The sequence below is a fragment of the Prionailurus viverrinus genome, chromosome A1, assembly GCF_022837055.1.
Source record: "Prionailurus viverrinus isolate Anna chromosome A1, UM_Priviv_1.0, whole genome shotgun sequence".
NCBI lineage: Eukaryota > Metazoa > Chordata > Mammalia > Carnivora > Felidae > Prionailurus > Prionailurus viverrinus.
The window spans coordinates 158,292,833-158,307,375 of NC_062561.1; the positions used below are offsets into that span (position 1 = coordinate 158,292,833).

At 37.2% G+C, this 14,543-nt stretch overlaps 1 protein-coding gene across 8 annotated transcripts; it reads left to right on the forward strand.

The window, feature by feature from the left end:
- Positions 1-477: 477 nt before the first annotated feature.
- RFESD (Rieske Fe-S domain containing) lies at positions 478-11,938 on the forward strand. 8 transcript variants are annotated; one of them, XM_047857715.1, is made up of 6 exons: positions 767-1,077; positions 2,337-2,422; positions 8,646-8,733; positions 9,668-9,843; positions 9,985-10,019; positions 11,649-11,938. In XM_047857715.1, the coding sequence occupies exons 3-6, from the start codon at positions 8,681-8,683 to the stop codon at positions 11,910-11,912; spliced, it is 528 nt and encodes a 175-aa protein (XP_047713671.1). In that variant the 5' UTR covers positions 767-1,077; positions 2,337-2,422; positions 8,646-8,680; the 3' UTR covers positions 11,913-11,938. The 8 variants fall into 8 exon arrangements, with proteins under 8 accessions (XP_047713695.1, XP_047713665.1, XP_047713684.1 ...); XM_047857709.1 differs by lacking the exons at positions 767-1,077; positions 2,337-2,422 and adding an exon at positions 486-574; XM_047857728.1 differs by lacking the exons at positions 767-1,077; positions 2,337-2,422 and adding an exon at positions 501-574 and having other exon boundaries at positions 8,646-8,799.
- Positions 11,939-14,543: the final 2,605 nt, after the last annotated feature.

The following is a 14,543-nucleotide window of genomic DNA, read 5'->3' on the forward strand; positions in this document are numbered from 1 at the left end:
CCAAAGAATTGTGTATTGTATCCTTTCCTTTTTAATATTAATTACATTCATGATATCTGTTGAGTATGTGGCTACAAAGTAATTCACATGTCTACACCATATTTTATTTGACCACCATTCCCTTCTTGCTGATCACTTTAGCTATTCTTAATTCTTTCGTGGCAGTAAGCATCCTTACACATAGATTATACGCATCGTGATGAACTTCTGTAAATATTTTATAAGGTAAATTCCTGAGAGTGAGATCGTGGATGCATGTAAAATGTGGATAAATGTAGTGAGATTAACACATATTTTAAAATAGATGCTACCTACGGTTGTCAAGCACACTTTCACGACTGTCAGTTCGGAGGCCTCGGCAGAGCGCGGTTGACCAGCGGCCAGCTGGGGAAGGCGGTCATCAGCCCGCAGTGCCACTGAGGCAGTCTCCGAGGGCAGGCGCTCTCGGGTCACGTGGGCGGCTTGCCCCGCCCCGCGGAAGCTCCGAGCCTCCGTCGGAGGCCTGGCTCCCGCAGGAGAGTCACGAGGCCTCAGCTGCTGGCAGGACTTGCGGAGGCGGAGCAAGGGATTAAAGGTAAATTCACTCTCGCGGCGGGGTTGGGCGGGGCTCGGGAAAGCCGCTGTTTCCGGCCGGGCTGCGGGCCTCAGGTCGGGCTTCCGCCGGCAGCGCCGGCGGTGGCCTGCAGCTGGTGGGGCGTGCTGTCGTCTGGCCTATGCTCCCGGCCCTTCTGAGCGCTGTGGCTCTGCTAGGAGTCGGCTCGCGTTCGTTAACCGTTAATCTCCGGACTGGCTTCCGCCCAGTCACAGCGAGGCCCTTCGAGCTTGTTCACCTTACAGTCTGGGCCCACCCGGGACCTGCCGCCTGTGTGGGGCAGGCGGGGCGTTTTTAACTAGCTTTCCTGGCCTCTATGCGTACTAAATCTGCTCCGCGGTTTCTGCAGCCCAGGCCGTGGTAGATACTCGTCTCCTGAAGTCTGTAGGCGCAACAGTCCAGAACCTCTGGACAGCCACGTGTAGCCTGTGCCCGGGGTTCCTGAGTGCCTCTCCGTATAACTACTGTAGAAGGTCTTTACTAAGGTGTTAAATACACTTTCAAGTCGTGCGTTAATTTGTCAGAACTGGAAGGGCCTTAGAGATGACAGCTAACATGGTTAGAGCGTTTCCCATGGTCCGGTCCTGCTATAAAACACTTGATTTGTAGTGAGCATTCATTTCTCTCCACATCCCTATGTGGCAGATCATTCTTATAGACGTGCAGACTGCAGCACAGGGAAATTAAGCAACTTGCCCCAAATCACGCAGAGCCAGGATTCAAACCGAGACGAACTCACCAGTGATTACAGATTTCTAATAGCAGGGATGATGGTAGTAAATTCCAGAGCAGCTACATGACTTTATTAAATGATTAGGGAACTATTCCGCTTTAAACATCTGTTGATGCTACTCTTGTGACATTAGCTTTCCTAAAGTAAAAAAAAATTCAGAACCATGTTTGGTGATAAACGTACATCTATGTATATATGTACGTACACAGATATCTTTTTTTTGCTAAAAGGCTTTGTACCTTTAAGACAGTTTACTTGCAGGCCACGTGTTTTTATAAACCCATGGATGCTGCTTAGATGAAATGTTAAGATGTATACACTGTGTTCACTGAATATAGACTCAGAAGATGTAGGTTTGAATCCTGAGTGCTACTTTGTGGGTTTTGAATTCTGACTGCTACTTTTGTTAAAGGGGATCCTTTACCCTTAGTTTCCTAATCTGCAAGATAGGTATACTGCTTACCCCTTGGAGATAGTGAACTCCTGTATGCAAACAGTCCAAGTGGGTGGCCACTCACTGAAGGATAACTAGTTTTATCTATAATATTCTGCCATCCAAAGAGATGCAAAACTAATATCTAAGGCTGGTCTCTTCTCTGAACCTAAAAACAAGGGTGTCACCCTGGAGCTATGCATTCTGATAATGTGTAGGTCAAGGCTCCAGACTTAGTAAAAGCACCTTTGTCAGAGATCAAGAGGAATAACAAGTAAGTTCTTTTAATTTCATGTCTCTTTTGTCTCCAGTGTCTTATGGAAACTTATTTATTTTTTTAATTTAACCTGAATGGATTCCCTATGCTGGAAAAGTATCTAATAGAGACTGAGGATCTATTGAACTAATCTGTAATTTTATATGGTGTTAGCACCTTTAGAAACCTATTTTAGGCACGGGCCAAAAAAATACTTCTTAAGGAGGAAAATGGAACAAAATGGCTAAATTTTTCAGAAGTGACTTTGCTTGATCTAGTCCCCAAACAGCACAGACCGGTTAACTTTTCACTTTCTTTTTAGTTAAGATTCTGCTATCTTAAAGTAGACTCAAAATGAGGAAATGTATGGGAGCATATGAATAGTGCATCAAAGTAACAGTAACTAAGGTGAATACATTGACTCTTATTATTGTCTGAATGGACCATGATATTCACAATATTTAATTAAGAACAATGTGGATGTTAATTATAAATATTACTAGCTATCATAAATACATATGATCATTATTTGAAGGGTATGATAATACTTTCCTAAGCAAAAAGCAAGACTGTAATCATAGTTCTCTGAAACCTTTTATCATTTAGCCCAGCGTTCTCTGCTCATTTCTTATCAGCTTGTGCAAAGTTCACTGCAGTTTTCCTTGGTTGGGGTGCAAACCCTGCTAAAACTGTATGTTCGAAGAGACTGAAACTTGAGGAAGGATTGTATTGGGTTCTCATTTCTTTGGAAGTCTGGAGAACTTAATTAACTTTTCATGCTGCACATTTCATATATTTTACTTGCTTGATACTAGTATTTCTTTTCTAACTTTTTGCCTGGACAAAGAAAACTAAATATTCATTTATTGCCCCTTTCTAGTGCCAAGTTTTTAAAGAAGCTGAACAAAATTCTCAGTCCATTCATGATCTTTCTGCAGAGGCACGTTTTCTGAGGATAGAAAGTGCCATTTTATCCCGTTTCTTGGTTTTTGGATCATCTATTACATAAATGTAAAGTAGGATACAACTTATAAGCTAAAAGAGTAATTTTAAATATAAGACTAAATGTTACATTTTTAGGCATTTAAGAAATTTTGTGTTTTCTATCCCCTTGATTTTCTTTATAAATTTACTCTATCTGCATGTATCCATCAATGATATATTGCTTTGTTTTGCCCATTTTTGCACTTGGTAAAAATAGAAGCATACTCTGAATTCTTTAAAAATTGTTTTCCTTTAAAGTTATATTTTTGAAGTTAATCCAACTTGATGCATCCAGACATTTTTTACTGCTACATTGCATTCCATTGAATGAATGTGAAAATTCTCCATTCTACTGTTGATGCATTTTGAGTTTTTTCCCATCGTTTGCTGTTATAACCATTCCTGTGATTATCTCTTAGTGTACCTCTGCATGTTTCTCTGGAGTGTACTTAAAGGGGGATTAATGGATCGTGAATATGTTCGACTTTACTAGGTCATGCCAAATTGTGGTAGCACTAATTAATGTCATCACTATCAATTTCTCCATATCCTCACCAATACTTGCTATAATTTTTGCCCCTCAATTGGATAGAAAATAGTATCCCATTTGTGACTTTGCTTTGCCTTTCTTTTACTTTTTCCTTCTGATGAGGTGGAGCATCTTTACATGTAATCACTGGCCATTTACACTTTCTCATCTATGCAATGTTTGTGTCTTTTGCCCATTTTTCTGTGTGTGTGTGTGTGTGTGTGTGTGTGTGTGTGTGTGTATGTGTGTGTGTGTGTTTGCACTTTACTGGTATAGTAAAGTCCTTCATACTTTCTGAGTCGTCATCCTTAGTCGGTTATACGTGTTGCAAACTCCACATTTCTTGTTTTTTTCTTCAGCCTATTTCAGTTCATCTGTTCCCTTTTATCTTATCTTTATTGCCCCTCTGTCTGTTCTGTCACAAAATGTGATAAAGGCTGCACATCCAATGCTGTGGAGTAAATACTACCACCTAAGAAATTTGTATACTTTGGGTACCTGCCAATATCGAGCAAAACAAGATAATTGTTTAGGGATGTGGTAATCCAGCCTTCTGTTAGCCACAGCTAATCCAGGAAATTATGGCATGGCCCTCATTGCCTTTTCTTAAAAATACTATATTTTTGGGTTTTTTTGTTATTGTGAAATGATTTTCAGTTTTTTAATTTGAGTATAGTTGACACACAATGTTACATTAGTTTCAGGTGTACAACATAGTGATTCAGCTTCTCTGTATGTTAGCTGTGCTCACCACAAGTGTAGCTACCATCTGTCACCATACAACACTATTACAATATTATTGACTGTATTCTCTCTGCTGTGCCTTTTATTCTCATGACTTATTCATTCCATAACTGGAGGTCTGTATCTCCCACTCCCCCTTACCAATTTTGCCATTCCCTAACCCCCTTCCCTTTGGCAGCCATCAGTTCTCTGTGTTTATAGGTCTGATTCTGCTTTTTGTTTCTTTGTTTATTCATTTGAGTGAAATCACATGGTATTTGTCTTTCTCAGTCTGATTTACTTATTGTGAAATAATTTTTTAAAATAGCATATGTTATGTTTTTCCATCATGTAAAAAGCAACTAGGTTAGTTAGAGCAGGAATTAACAGTGCAAACTTCAGAGTACAGACTTGACATTTCTATAATTTCCTAAGATTGATTTGTGTAATGCTTTCCTTTATACCTTGAATTCAAAGTTCCTTCCTGCCTCTCCTCATCAACACACATGCACACACACAAACATCCCTAATCCTACACCTCAGTTTTGGAGCGCAGGCTGATGTAATATCTAGTATCTATGTTCCTTGTGGCTCAGAATTACCCTTTTCAAAACAGTAGCCTGTGAAGTCCTTCATCTAAGGCTCTCTCCTAACACATTCACATGGAGATTTTTTACTTCTAAATAATAATTTCTGTTTTACAAACTTATCCATGCTCTTTTTCTCCCAACATTTCCAGACTTCCAATCAATCAGTCATACAAGATTAAATAAATATTTAGAAAAGTCATCAGAAAGCCTGGAGCCTCTGCAATAAAACACATATTCCCTCTTGTTGGGAGGAGATTGGGTCTACAGCTTATGACCATTCTAATCTATATTCATCAAGGTCCAAGTGCCCTTTTTAAAGAGGTTCCACAAGGGGCACCTGGGGGGGCTCAGTCATTTAAGCGCCCAATTTCGGGTCAGGTCATGATCTCCTGGTTCATGAGTTCGAGCCCCACATCAGGCTCTGTGCTGACAGCTCAGAGCCTGGAGCCTGCTTCGAATTCTCTGACTCCCTCTCTCTCTGTCCCTCCCCTGCTCATGTGTGCTCTCTTTCTCTCAAAAATAAATAAACATTTAAAGAAATTTTTAAAAGAATTTCCATATATGCATTTATATGTAAAATGTTAACCTAAGACGAGTGAAATCAAAATGGCAGTTTCCTGTTCTCAAGGAAAGTTACATCATCACTCTGTATAACTTCCTTTGAAATATGACAATATTACTGTATTTGAAGAGGAGGTAGATTAGGAAGGATTGGTCATCTTCCTAAAATTAGAATATTTGAAGTTGACATGTGGTTTATAATTTTGTTAAATATCTTAAATTATAGGCAACTGTATTCTGTTTAACACCATGAGCATTCCATGGCAACCTTCCTTTGTTTAACAGCATCTGGGTCTCTACAACTATCATGGGCCATCACTTTGATTCACTTCCTTTCCTTTTCTATATGTAATTCCTTATCTTGTATCAGGCAGAGTTGGATACCTCTCACGTTATCTGCAGCTTTCTCATTTCCCAATCTGATGAAATCCATAAAATAATTAAATTGTTAAAATGGACCTGAAACTGGAAATGTTGAGTAAAACCTAGCCTTGCCACAACCTTTAGAATGGTTGTTACATTTTGTTTTGGAAGGCTTGTGTCAACATAAACATCTATTGAGACATTATGATTGAAGAGTTATTTTGGATTGAAAATGAACATATAAGCCATTTTTAAGGCTGATTGTGTGATTAATTTTGAAATAATAGCTCCTAAATGTCATACAGTGATGTATATAAATCATTATTTTGATTGAAGGGCTAGATCAGACCTATACAGAGAGCCAGTCTCAAAATGAACAATATTGAAAGATTTCTTAGTCTTATTTTTCTCACCTTTCAATTTCTATATTTGGCCAAAAGGGTATTTAAGAATCTAATAAACAAACTTTAAAGATACTAGGAAGAAAATTAGTAATAATAATTCTGGATGTAAACTCTTACTTGGAATTTAACCACTATTTGATTTCTAGGAGAGTGGAGGTTAAGGAAATAAGGAAAATTACAAGGAGAAAAGTAGTCCAACCCTTCATGAAAGAACCAACCTTTTGGGACAATTTCCTAGGAAGTCCATATTTTCTTCATGTATTGTGTAATACACATAGAGGTGGCCAGCATTAGAATGGATTTCACCTCATTGCCTGCCTTCCTGAAGGCAGTGGATCACCACTTACTTATCATTTGAGGAAAATGTAGGACAGAAAAGTAAACACCAAGTGAATGTCATTTGATTAACAGTATATTGGACACATACTGGTCTTGCCTCTCTTCAGGCTCTCTTCCACTTGATCTTTAACTGTTGATGCACCTAAGGAATTATATTAGACCTGTCTGTACTCCCTCTCCAACTTACTCCATTGAATTCTGTAACTTTTCAACTCTCAAATTTCTCTCTCTTGTGATTCTCAACTCTAGTTTCATATATCCAACTGTAGACATGATATCTCTGTCTAGAGTCTTTTAGTTACACCAAACTCAGTATGTGCAAAATGTAGCTAGTTCTTGATTTTCCATTTCTGGAAATACCATTCCATTTTCAGTCTTTCCTATCATAGTTACAATCTCGCTGGTTGCACAAAACTAAAACCTGGGAGCTACCCTTATTTATTTTCTGTAGCTCCTTTATTCCTGTTCACAAGCCCAACCTCTCTGCTCTTACTCAGTTTCCTCACTATACAATTAAAATAATACCTTTTTATAGTAACATGTTAGGATATTAAATGAGTTAAGTAAATGTAAAGTCTTAAAACAGTACCTGACATTTAATTAGCACAGTGTAATTGTGGCTACTGCTATTGTTGTTGTTGTTGTTGTTGTTACTTTTTCACCCCCACAAAATCAACACCCTGGTCCAAACCACCATATTCTGTCCTGTGGATCACTACAATAGCTTTCTGATTTCTGTGTTTCCACTCTTGTTTGGCTACAATCTATTGTCCACACAGCCAGGGCATTCTTTTAAAAACAGATCATGTCATCTCTGCCTGCTTTACACCCTTTAACGCATTCCCTTTGCCCCTACAATAAAATTCACACACAGTACTGCATGACCTGGCTCCTGTTTGTTTCACTAAGCGCACTTGTTATGGTCCGGTCTCCTATCTGTTCCTCATTAGCCAAGTCTCCTTTCCTCAGGTTTTCATATTTGTTGTTCCTTGGCCTGGAATGCTCTTCCTTCAGCTCTTAGAATGTCTGGTTCATTTGCATTTTTCAGGTTCTAGCTCAACTGTCATTTCAGAATCATCTTCCCAGCCTATTCTTTGCAAAATGGCCTCCCCTTTTCTCTCTCATATTACACAGTTAATTTTATTCATGGTTGTTATGGTACTGTGTAATTATATCATTTGTGTATTTGTTTACTGGTATTTATTTGTTGGTCTCACCAACTAGAATATAATATCTAGAAGAAAGAGACCTTATCTCTTTTACTTCCTTGAAGTGCTAGTCACATAGTACGTGTTGAGAAAATATTTGTCAAATGAATGATAATCTCTGACAAGAAAAGAGAACTTTGCAAAAGGAGAATCTGAAGATCTATTGTTGAAATTTTCTTTTCATTTTGTAATTCTGTGCTAAAGATTACTGTCAATAGTCCCTTCTTGAGAAATTTTCCCGCTTACTTTTTAGACATATATTCCTCCCTAAATAGATTACAGAGAAATTTGTCCATCAATGATCCAAAGAAAAAGTAGGTTGTGATTAGATGTTACCATGAACTTTTAGTTTCTTTCATATAATAAAGGGGTTGAAGTAGCCCTGCTCCAAGGTAATGGTCTGGGTACATACAAGATCTCATGCCCAAATGCTGTAGGCAGCCTCTTTTCTGTCCACTCACATTGGGGAGTGAGCTTGCCTTATGCCACTTGTGGAGCTGGACATTGCCTGGATAGTTGAAGGTTCCCATTCTCCAGCAGAGGGCAGAAACCATGAAGGAATATCCAAAAATGCATTATTAAGAAATAAAAAGTAAAACTCTTTGAGTGGTCTTAGTTTGCGTTTTGTGATTTTTATTTCATTACATGCAAAGATTTAAAATATGCTCTTGCCTGGGGAAGAAAGCTGTTTGTCAACCCTAAGGTAATATTATATGTGGTTCTTTATACTTTTTGAAAGTTATAGACCACCACAATCTCTATCCTGAGAGGAAAAGCAGGAATGTTTCCAGAAAAATTGGTGATTACAACACTAATGGAAAGAGGGTGGCGAGAAGAAGAAAGATTTGGGGTTAGGAGTGAAGAAAGAAAAATACAGCAATTCTTGGCAAAACAGGATATATAGTTTTTTTGTTTTGTTTTGTTTTCCAGAAACTGTCAGAGAATAAAACTTAAATACTCCTCCTATGGGACGCCCTCAGGAAAATCCTCTACAGAGGCTGACACTCCTGACACTGATGTATCTTGATGTTTCCTTCTCACATGGAATTAACAGACTATGACTGTGTTTTTAAAGTATACAAAGGTCTCTTTGAAAGAGCTGCTTTCAAAGAAGTAGCCTAAACATCTGTGCTGAGAAAAAATATATTCAGAGTACCTGGAAATTCTCTACTAAAACTTCTTTGTTTAGAAATATATATACATATATTCTAACAATGTATACAATATATATACAATTCTAACAATATATATACATATATTCTAACAAAGTATGTACATATAATATATACATACATATATTAGAAATATATACTTCTATATATTACATACTTCTATAAATTAATTGAAGAGAAAGCCATCTCTTTGAATTCCCAACAAGGCAGAAGAAAGTAATGACAGTTTCTGAGTTAAGAAAATGTAATATGCCCATTCATACCTATCTCCTTATGGCAGAGTAGTTATCTGGTTGATTTCTAAGACTGGCTTTTCACTCCAGGCAAAATCAAATGAATCACCCTACCAAGATCTCAACCAAGAGATCCAAGACTGTTCAGACTATCAAAGAATCCTACCTTCAGAAGAAGGTTGAAAACAACACTGGTAACTGGCTGTTGTTTAGCATTGAATTGATAGGGAATAAAAGGACAATGAAACTTAACTCTTTGGGTCTTGGGACTTTGAAATACACACCTTACCCATTGAAATGAATCTAATATGAGTCCAGCGTCAAAGTGGGGAATCTCCCCTAATTTGGGCAAGCTTTAAGAGTCTCTAACTTGAAATTATGACCATGACCCAGTGTGTATAAATGTTTTATTTTGTATAGCTACCAAAAAAAACAAAAAACAAAAACACCATCCATCAGTCTTAGAGAAATCAAACGTCTATTACAGTATGATTCTCTCCATAGCCAAACTAGTGAAGACTACTTGCTTTTTGTTTTGTTCGACTAGCATGGATCTTGATGGCTCTGAACAAGATCCTGAAGTGAAGGAATATTCTCCTGTCTGTGTTGGCAGAGAAGATGACATTAAAAAATCTAAAAGAATGACAGCTGTTGTCCATGATAGAGAAGTGGTCATTTTCTACCACAAAGGAGAATATCATGCGATGGATATTCGCTGTTACCGTAAGAGTTTATTTTTCATTTGTAAACCTTGTATTTGTTTACTAACCACAAAACTATCAAAATTTCAGGTGTTTTTTGTTTTTTTGTTTTTTTGTTTTTTTTTTTTTTAGTGACTAGATGTAATATTAAATTTCTTTTCAGACTCAGGAGGGCCTTTACATTTGGGAGAAATAGAGGTATGTAAAATCTATTCTCTACAAATTCACGTTTTATTTATATTGTCTCATTCTGTATGCAAAAAAATTGTATTTGAGTTTGAACTGTCTTTTAATGCTTTGAGTATAATTGCTAATATTCTAGGAATTTACAGTCCTACAATGTAGAGAAAACTATTTCACAGATAAATATGAGAAGTATGCATGTCTTCTGACCTAACAATTATACTCTGATATCTACCCTGCAGATATAATTGCACAAATGTTTAAGAATATATAAAGGAGAGGTTTACTGTGGCATTATTTGTCATAATGAAAAATTGAAGGCAACCTAAATGTTTTAACAATAGGAAACAGTTTCAATAAGCTATGAATAGCCATGCTGTGGAAAACTGTGCAGCCACAAAATTAATGAGGCAGATTTTTGTGTGTTGGTATGGAGGGATGTCAGCAGTATATCTTTGAGCAGAAAAAAGCAAGCCATAGAATAATATGTCTAATGAGATCCAATTTTTTAAATAAAAAGTAACATTCACTTTTTACTTTTTACTGCACAGTTTGATTTTTTTTGGTGATTATATATTACCTGTATAATGTAGTAAAAATGTGTGTATTTAAAAAAATTTTTTTTTTAAAAAGGCTTATCTGAGGAGGGAATGGGGGAACTGTCTTACTTCCAAACTAGCTAGCTGCCTAATTTGTTTTCTACTTCATAAAACTGATTTCTTTCCCTCCTTCCCTCCCTCTCCTCCCTGAACAGTAAAAAATGAATGCTTAAACTTAGTGTTCCACTCTCTCTACACTTCATATCTACCTATTTCCACACCTGTCCTCATGTTAAAGGACATACATTATGAACATGAATGTATGAATTATGAAAATGTGAATGTTTGTTGACAGTTCTGTGGGGGTACAATATCAGCACTCCTGCACTTCTGGTGTAGAGAAAAAGGTAAGCACGTGGTGATGATAATGTGAAAGAATTTCCCTGAGTTTTGGACCATAATGAGAGCTGTAAGACTTTGCTCCTCCAAGTGTGATCCATAGACCAGCAACACTGGCGTCACCTGGGAGTTTGTTGGAACCACAGAATCTTGTACCCTACCCTAAGCCTACTGAACTTAAACAAGATCCAGGTGATTCCCATGCTGTTTAAAATTTGAGAACCACTGACTTAAGACAGTTAAAAAGTTGAGAATTGACTGCTTTGAGTCACAGATCACTCTTCAGTTAACGTATACACTCATGCCTTTAGTAACCTTCTTAAATTTATATTTGAAGCTTACTGTGCTCCCAGCGGCTAGAGGAAATTCCTTTAGAAGCACTTGATGCCCTTGTCCCATTTCTGTCAAGGAAGTGACGTTCACATCTAATACATAACAGCATAGCTTCAGTCACATGGTGTAGTTGCCTGAGCTCATTTTCTGATACAGTTCTAACACGCTGGGTTTCTAATCAAATGCAAAAGTGACCTGATGACTGCTAAGATTAGGTTCTGCCTTATGCTGAATAATTTGTAAATGGAAGGAAAAAAGAGGAGCTGGCCTGTTCTTTAACCTGGTTATTCTGCAATAGAATCTGTTCTGAGTCTGAGATTTATTGTGAATGTTGGAAATGTCAGACTATTAAATCATTTATTTCCTTCCCCAGGAGTTTGACGGACGACCATGCATAGTTTGCCCCTGGCATAAATACAAAATTACTTTGGCAACAGGAGAAGGACTATACCAGTCTATAAACCCTAGAGATCCATCAGCAAAACCTGAGTGGTGCTCCAAAGGAGTAAAGCAAAGGATTCATACAGTGACAGTGGACAATGGGAACATTTACGTGACTCTTTCTAAAGAACCTTTTAAGTGTGACTCTGATTTTTATGCCACTGGAGACTTCAAAGTCATTCAGAGTTCTTTCTGATAAAATTATATGGCAATGAAAAATGGTGTGTGTGTTTGGAAAATATTTTTAGAATAACTTTGCTTCAATACCAAAGAGGATTAATTTTCCCAAAACAGGCACATTTATTACTTACTTTAAAAAAATCACATACATCTGAGCAGTTCAAAGTGATGTAAGGATTATTGTTAAGATCTATAGAATACATTTCACCCAATCCTCTGGACTGATTGGAACCTGAAGGTTATAGGTTTGGAATGTGCATTTTCAGGGTGAAAATAATTTGCAGTAACCACATTGAAAAAGGTAAAAATAAGATCTAATAAGAACCATTGGGGAGGGGGTAATCCTTATTTTGATGTAGTAGACTTTATCTTGCAAAAGTTTTAATATATACAAACTAAACAAAATAGTGTAACAAACTCTCATCACCTAGCTTCAACAATTACCAGCATTCTTCCATTCTTATTTCCATTCTTATTTCACTGATACCTCCACACACTCTCCATCTCCCCTATTTATTATTCTTACTTTTTAAAAGTAAAATTTAAATACACTGAAATACTTAAATCTCAACTATTCAATATTTCTAAATACATAGCAGACTTGTTATACTTTAAAAATGTCTCCAAAATGGGGTTGATTTACATGCTTCATTTAAAAATAAGAAACTTATTCAACACTTACATACAACACCTGGTGCTCATCACAAGTGCACTCCTTAATCCTCATGTACTGCGCATTGAAACTACATAAATCTTGGCTCAGTTTCTCTCTGGTCAAGGCAGACACTCCTAAAGTAAGGAAGATACACACAGCTGCTTCCCAGACATGAAGGACGTGAAGTCTCTTACTCAGTGAGCCAAAGTACTGGGAGTGCCTAGATGAAATTGTCAAATAAAGGTGTTCTTTCTTTTTTCAGAATTTCGTGATGTGTGTAGAACTAAGCATTCCGTGTAAATGTTACAGAGAAGAGATATAGGATGTTCTTCCTCGGAGTCCTTTCTGCTGAGTTCACAGGCAGGGTTGATGTTAAATTGGTCCACCCTGTTTTTACATGCCAGTTATTTATGGCCAACACTATTCTGGTTGCCTCGTGCCACACTGTACCAGAACACTCTGGGTGCTTATCATCTAAAATGCGGCAGCATATAGTAGAATATAAGAATAAGAAGGACCAGAACCAGGATGAACAGATTATGAATTCAGAGAATTCTGTGAGAAAAGCTGTTTGTCAAAATTGGAACTTTGTCTCAAAAGCACAGTAATCTTCTTAGTGGCACAGGATTGAATTAAGGCTCCAAACATAATACTTAACATTCTAAGGGGGCCACCTGGACTCTTTCCCTTGGTTATTGTAAAAATAATAAGTGACTAAAATACTTATCATTAAGGGTCTGCTTACAGAGCCCTTTGCTACATATTACATTTCCTTTTCTGATGGAATATGGGTAACATGGGGTAATATAACACTTGTTACTCATTTCTCAGACTACTAAAAAGCCAGGGCTGGACTTTTTGTAAATATTGTTCATGGCAGTAGCTATTTACCAGGTACAGGAAATGTATGTACCATCACTGGACAGGTACATCTTCGCCTATTATATCAGGTGCTGATCCTCCAATGACCAGTCAGGTCTTAACATGTGTCCAGAATTTAAAACACATGGAAGAAACCTAAGTACCTTCTGCAGGCAAAACAGTGGCCCTCATTTGCAGGACCAGTTACAGAAGCATTCTCTCTCAGAAGCCAGTGGCAACAATGAGTAACATTAACTTGATTTCTGGTTCTAAATTTGTTCCTCTAAATCTGGAAATAAAAAATATCATATTCTATCCTTACATACAGAAATCTTCTGTAAGATTTCGAAACAATATTGTGTTTTATAAATTTATTATACGTGACTTACAACTCCTACCGATGAGTTATAAAAGGATTGATAACAGGCAGTTTCAAACTATGCAGCCTGTATATAGAAAAAAAAAAATCCCTATTATCTCTGAAAAAGTAATGTATCATTTTAATACAGAGTGTGTTTTCCCTCCAGATAAATACAGTTGATCCTTGAACAATGCAGGGGATGGGGGTACCATCCCCCTCACAGTCAAAATTCTACATAAAACTTTGGACTCCCCCAAAACTTAACTACTAATAGTCTACTGTTAACCAGAAGCCTGACTGATTACATAAACAGTCAATTAACACACTTTTTGAATATTGTATGTATCATACACTGTATTCTTAAAGTAAGCTAGAGAAAATATTAAAATCATAAGGAAGAGAATATACATTTACAGTACTATAATGTATTTACTTAAAAAGATCTGCATATAAGTAGGTTTGCATAGTTAAAACCCATGTTCAAGGGCCAACTGTAATTGGAAAGATACTTTAAACAAATCAGTAATAAAAACATAAATGCATTATAAATATACCCATGTTATAAACCATAGCATAAAGTCTAACCCTCCAAAGGGTACACTTTCTTGTTCATTAAAAAATATCATATAGGGGCACCTGGGTGGCTCAGTCGGTTAAGCATCTGACTCTTGATTTTGGTTCAGGTCATGATCTCACATCTCATAAGTTTGAGCCCTATGTCAGGCTCTGCGTTGACAGCATGCAGCCTGCTTGGGATTTTCTCCCTCTCT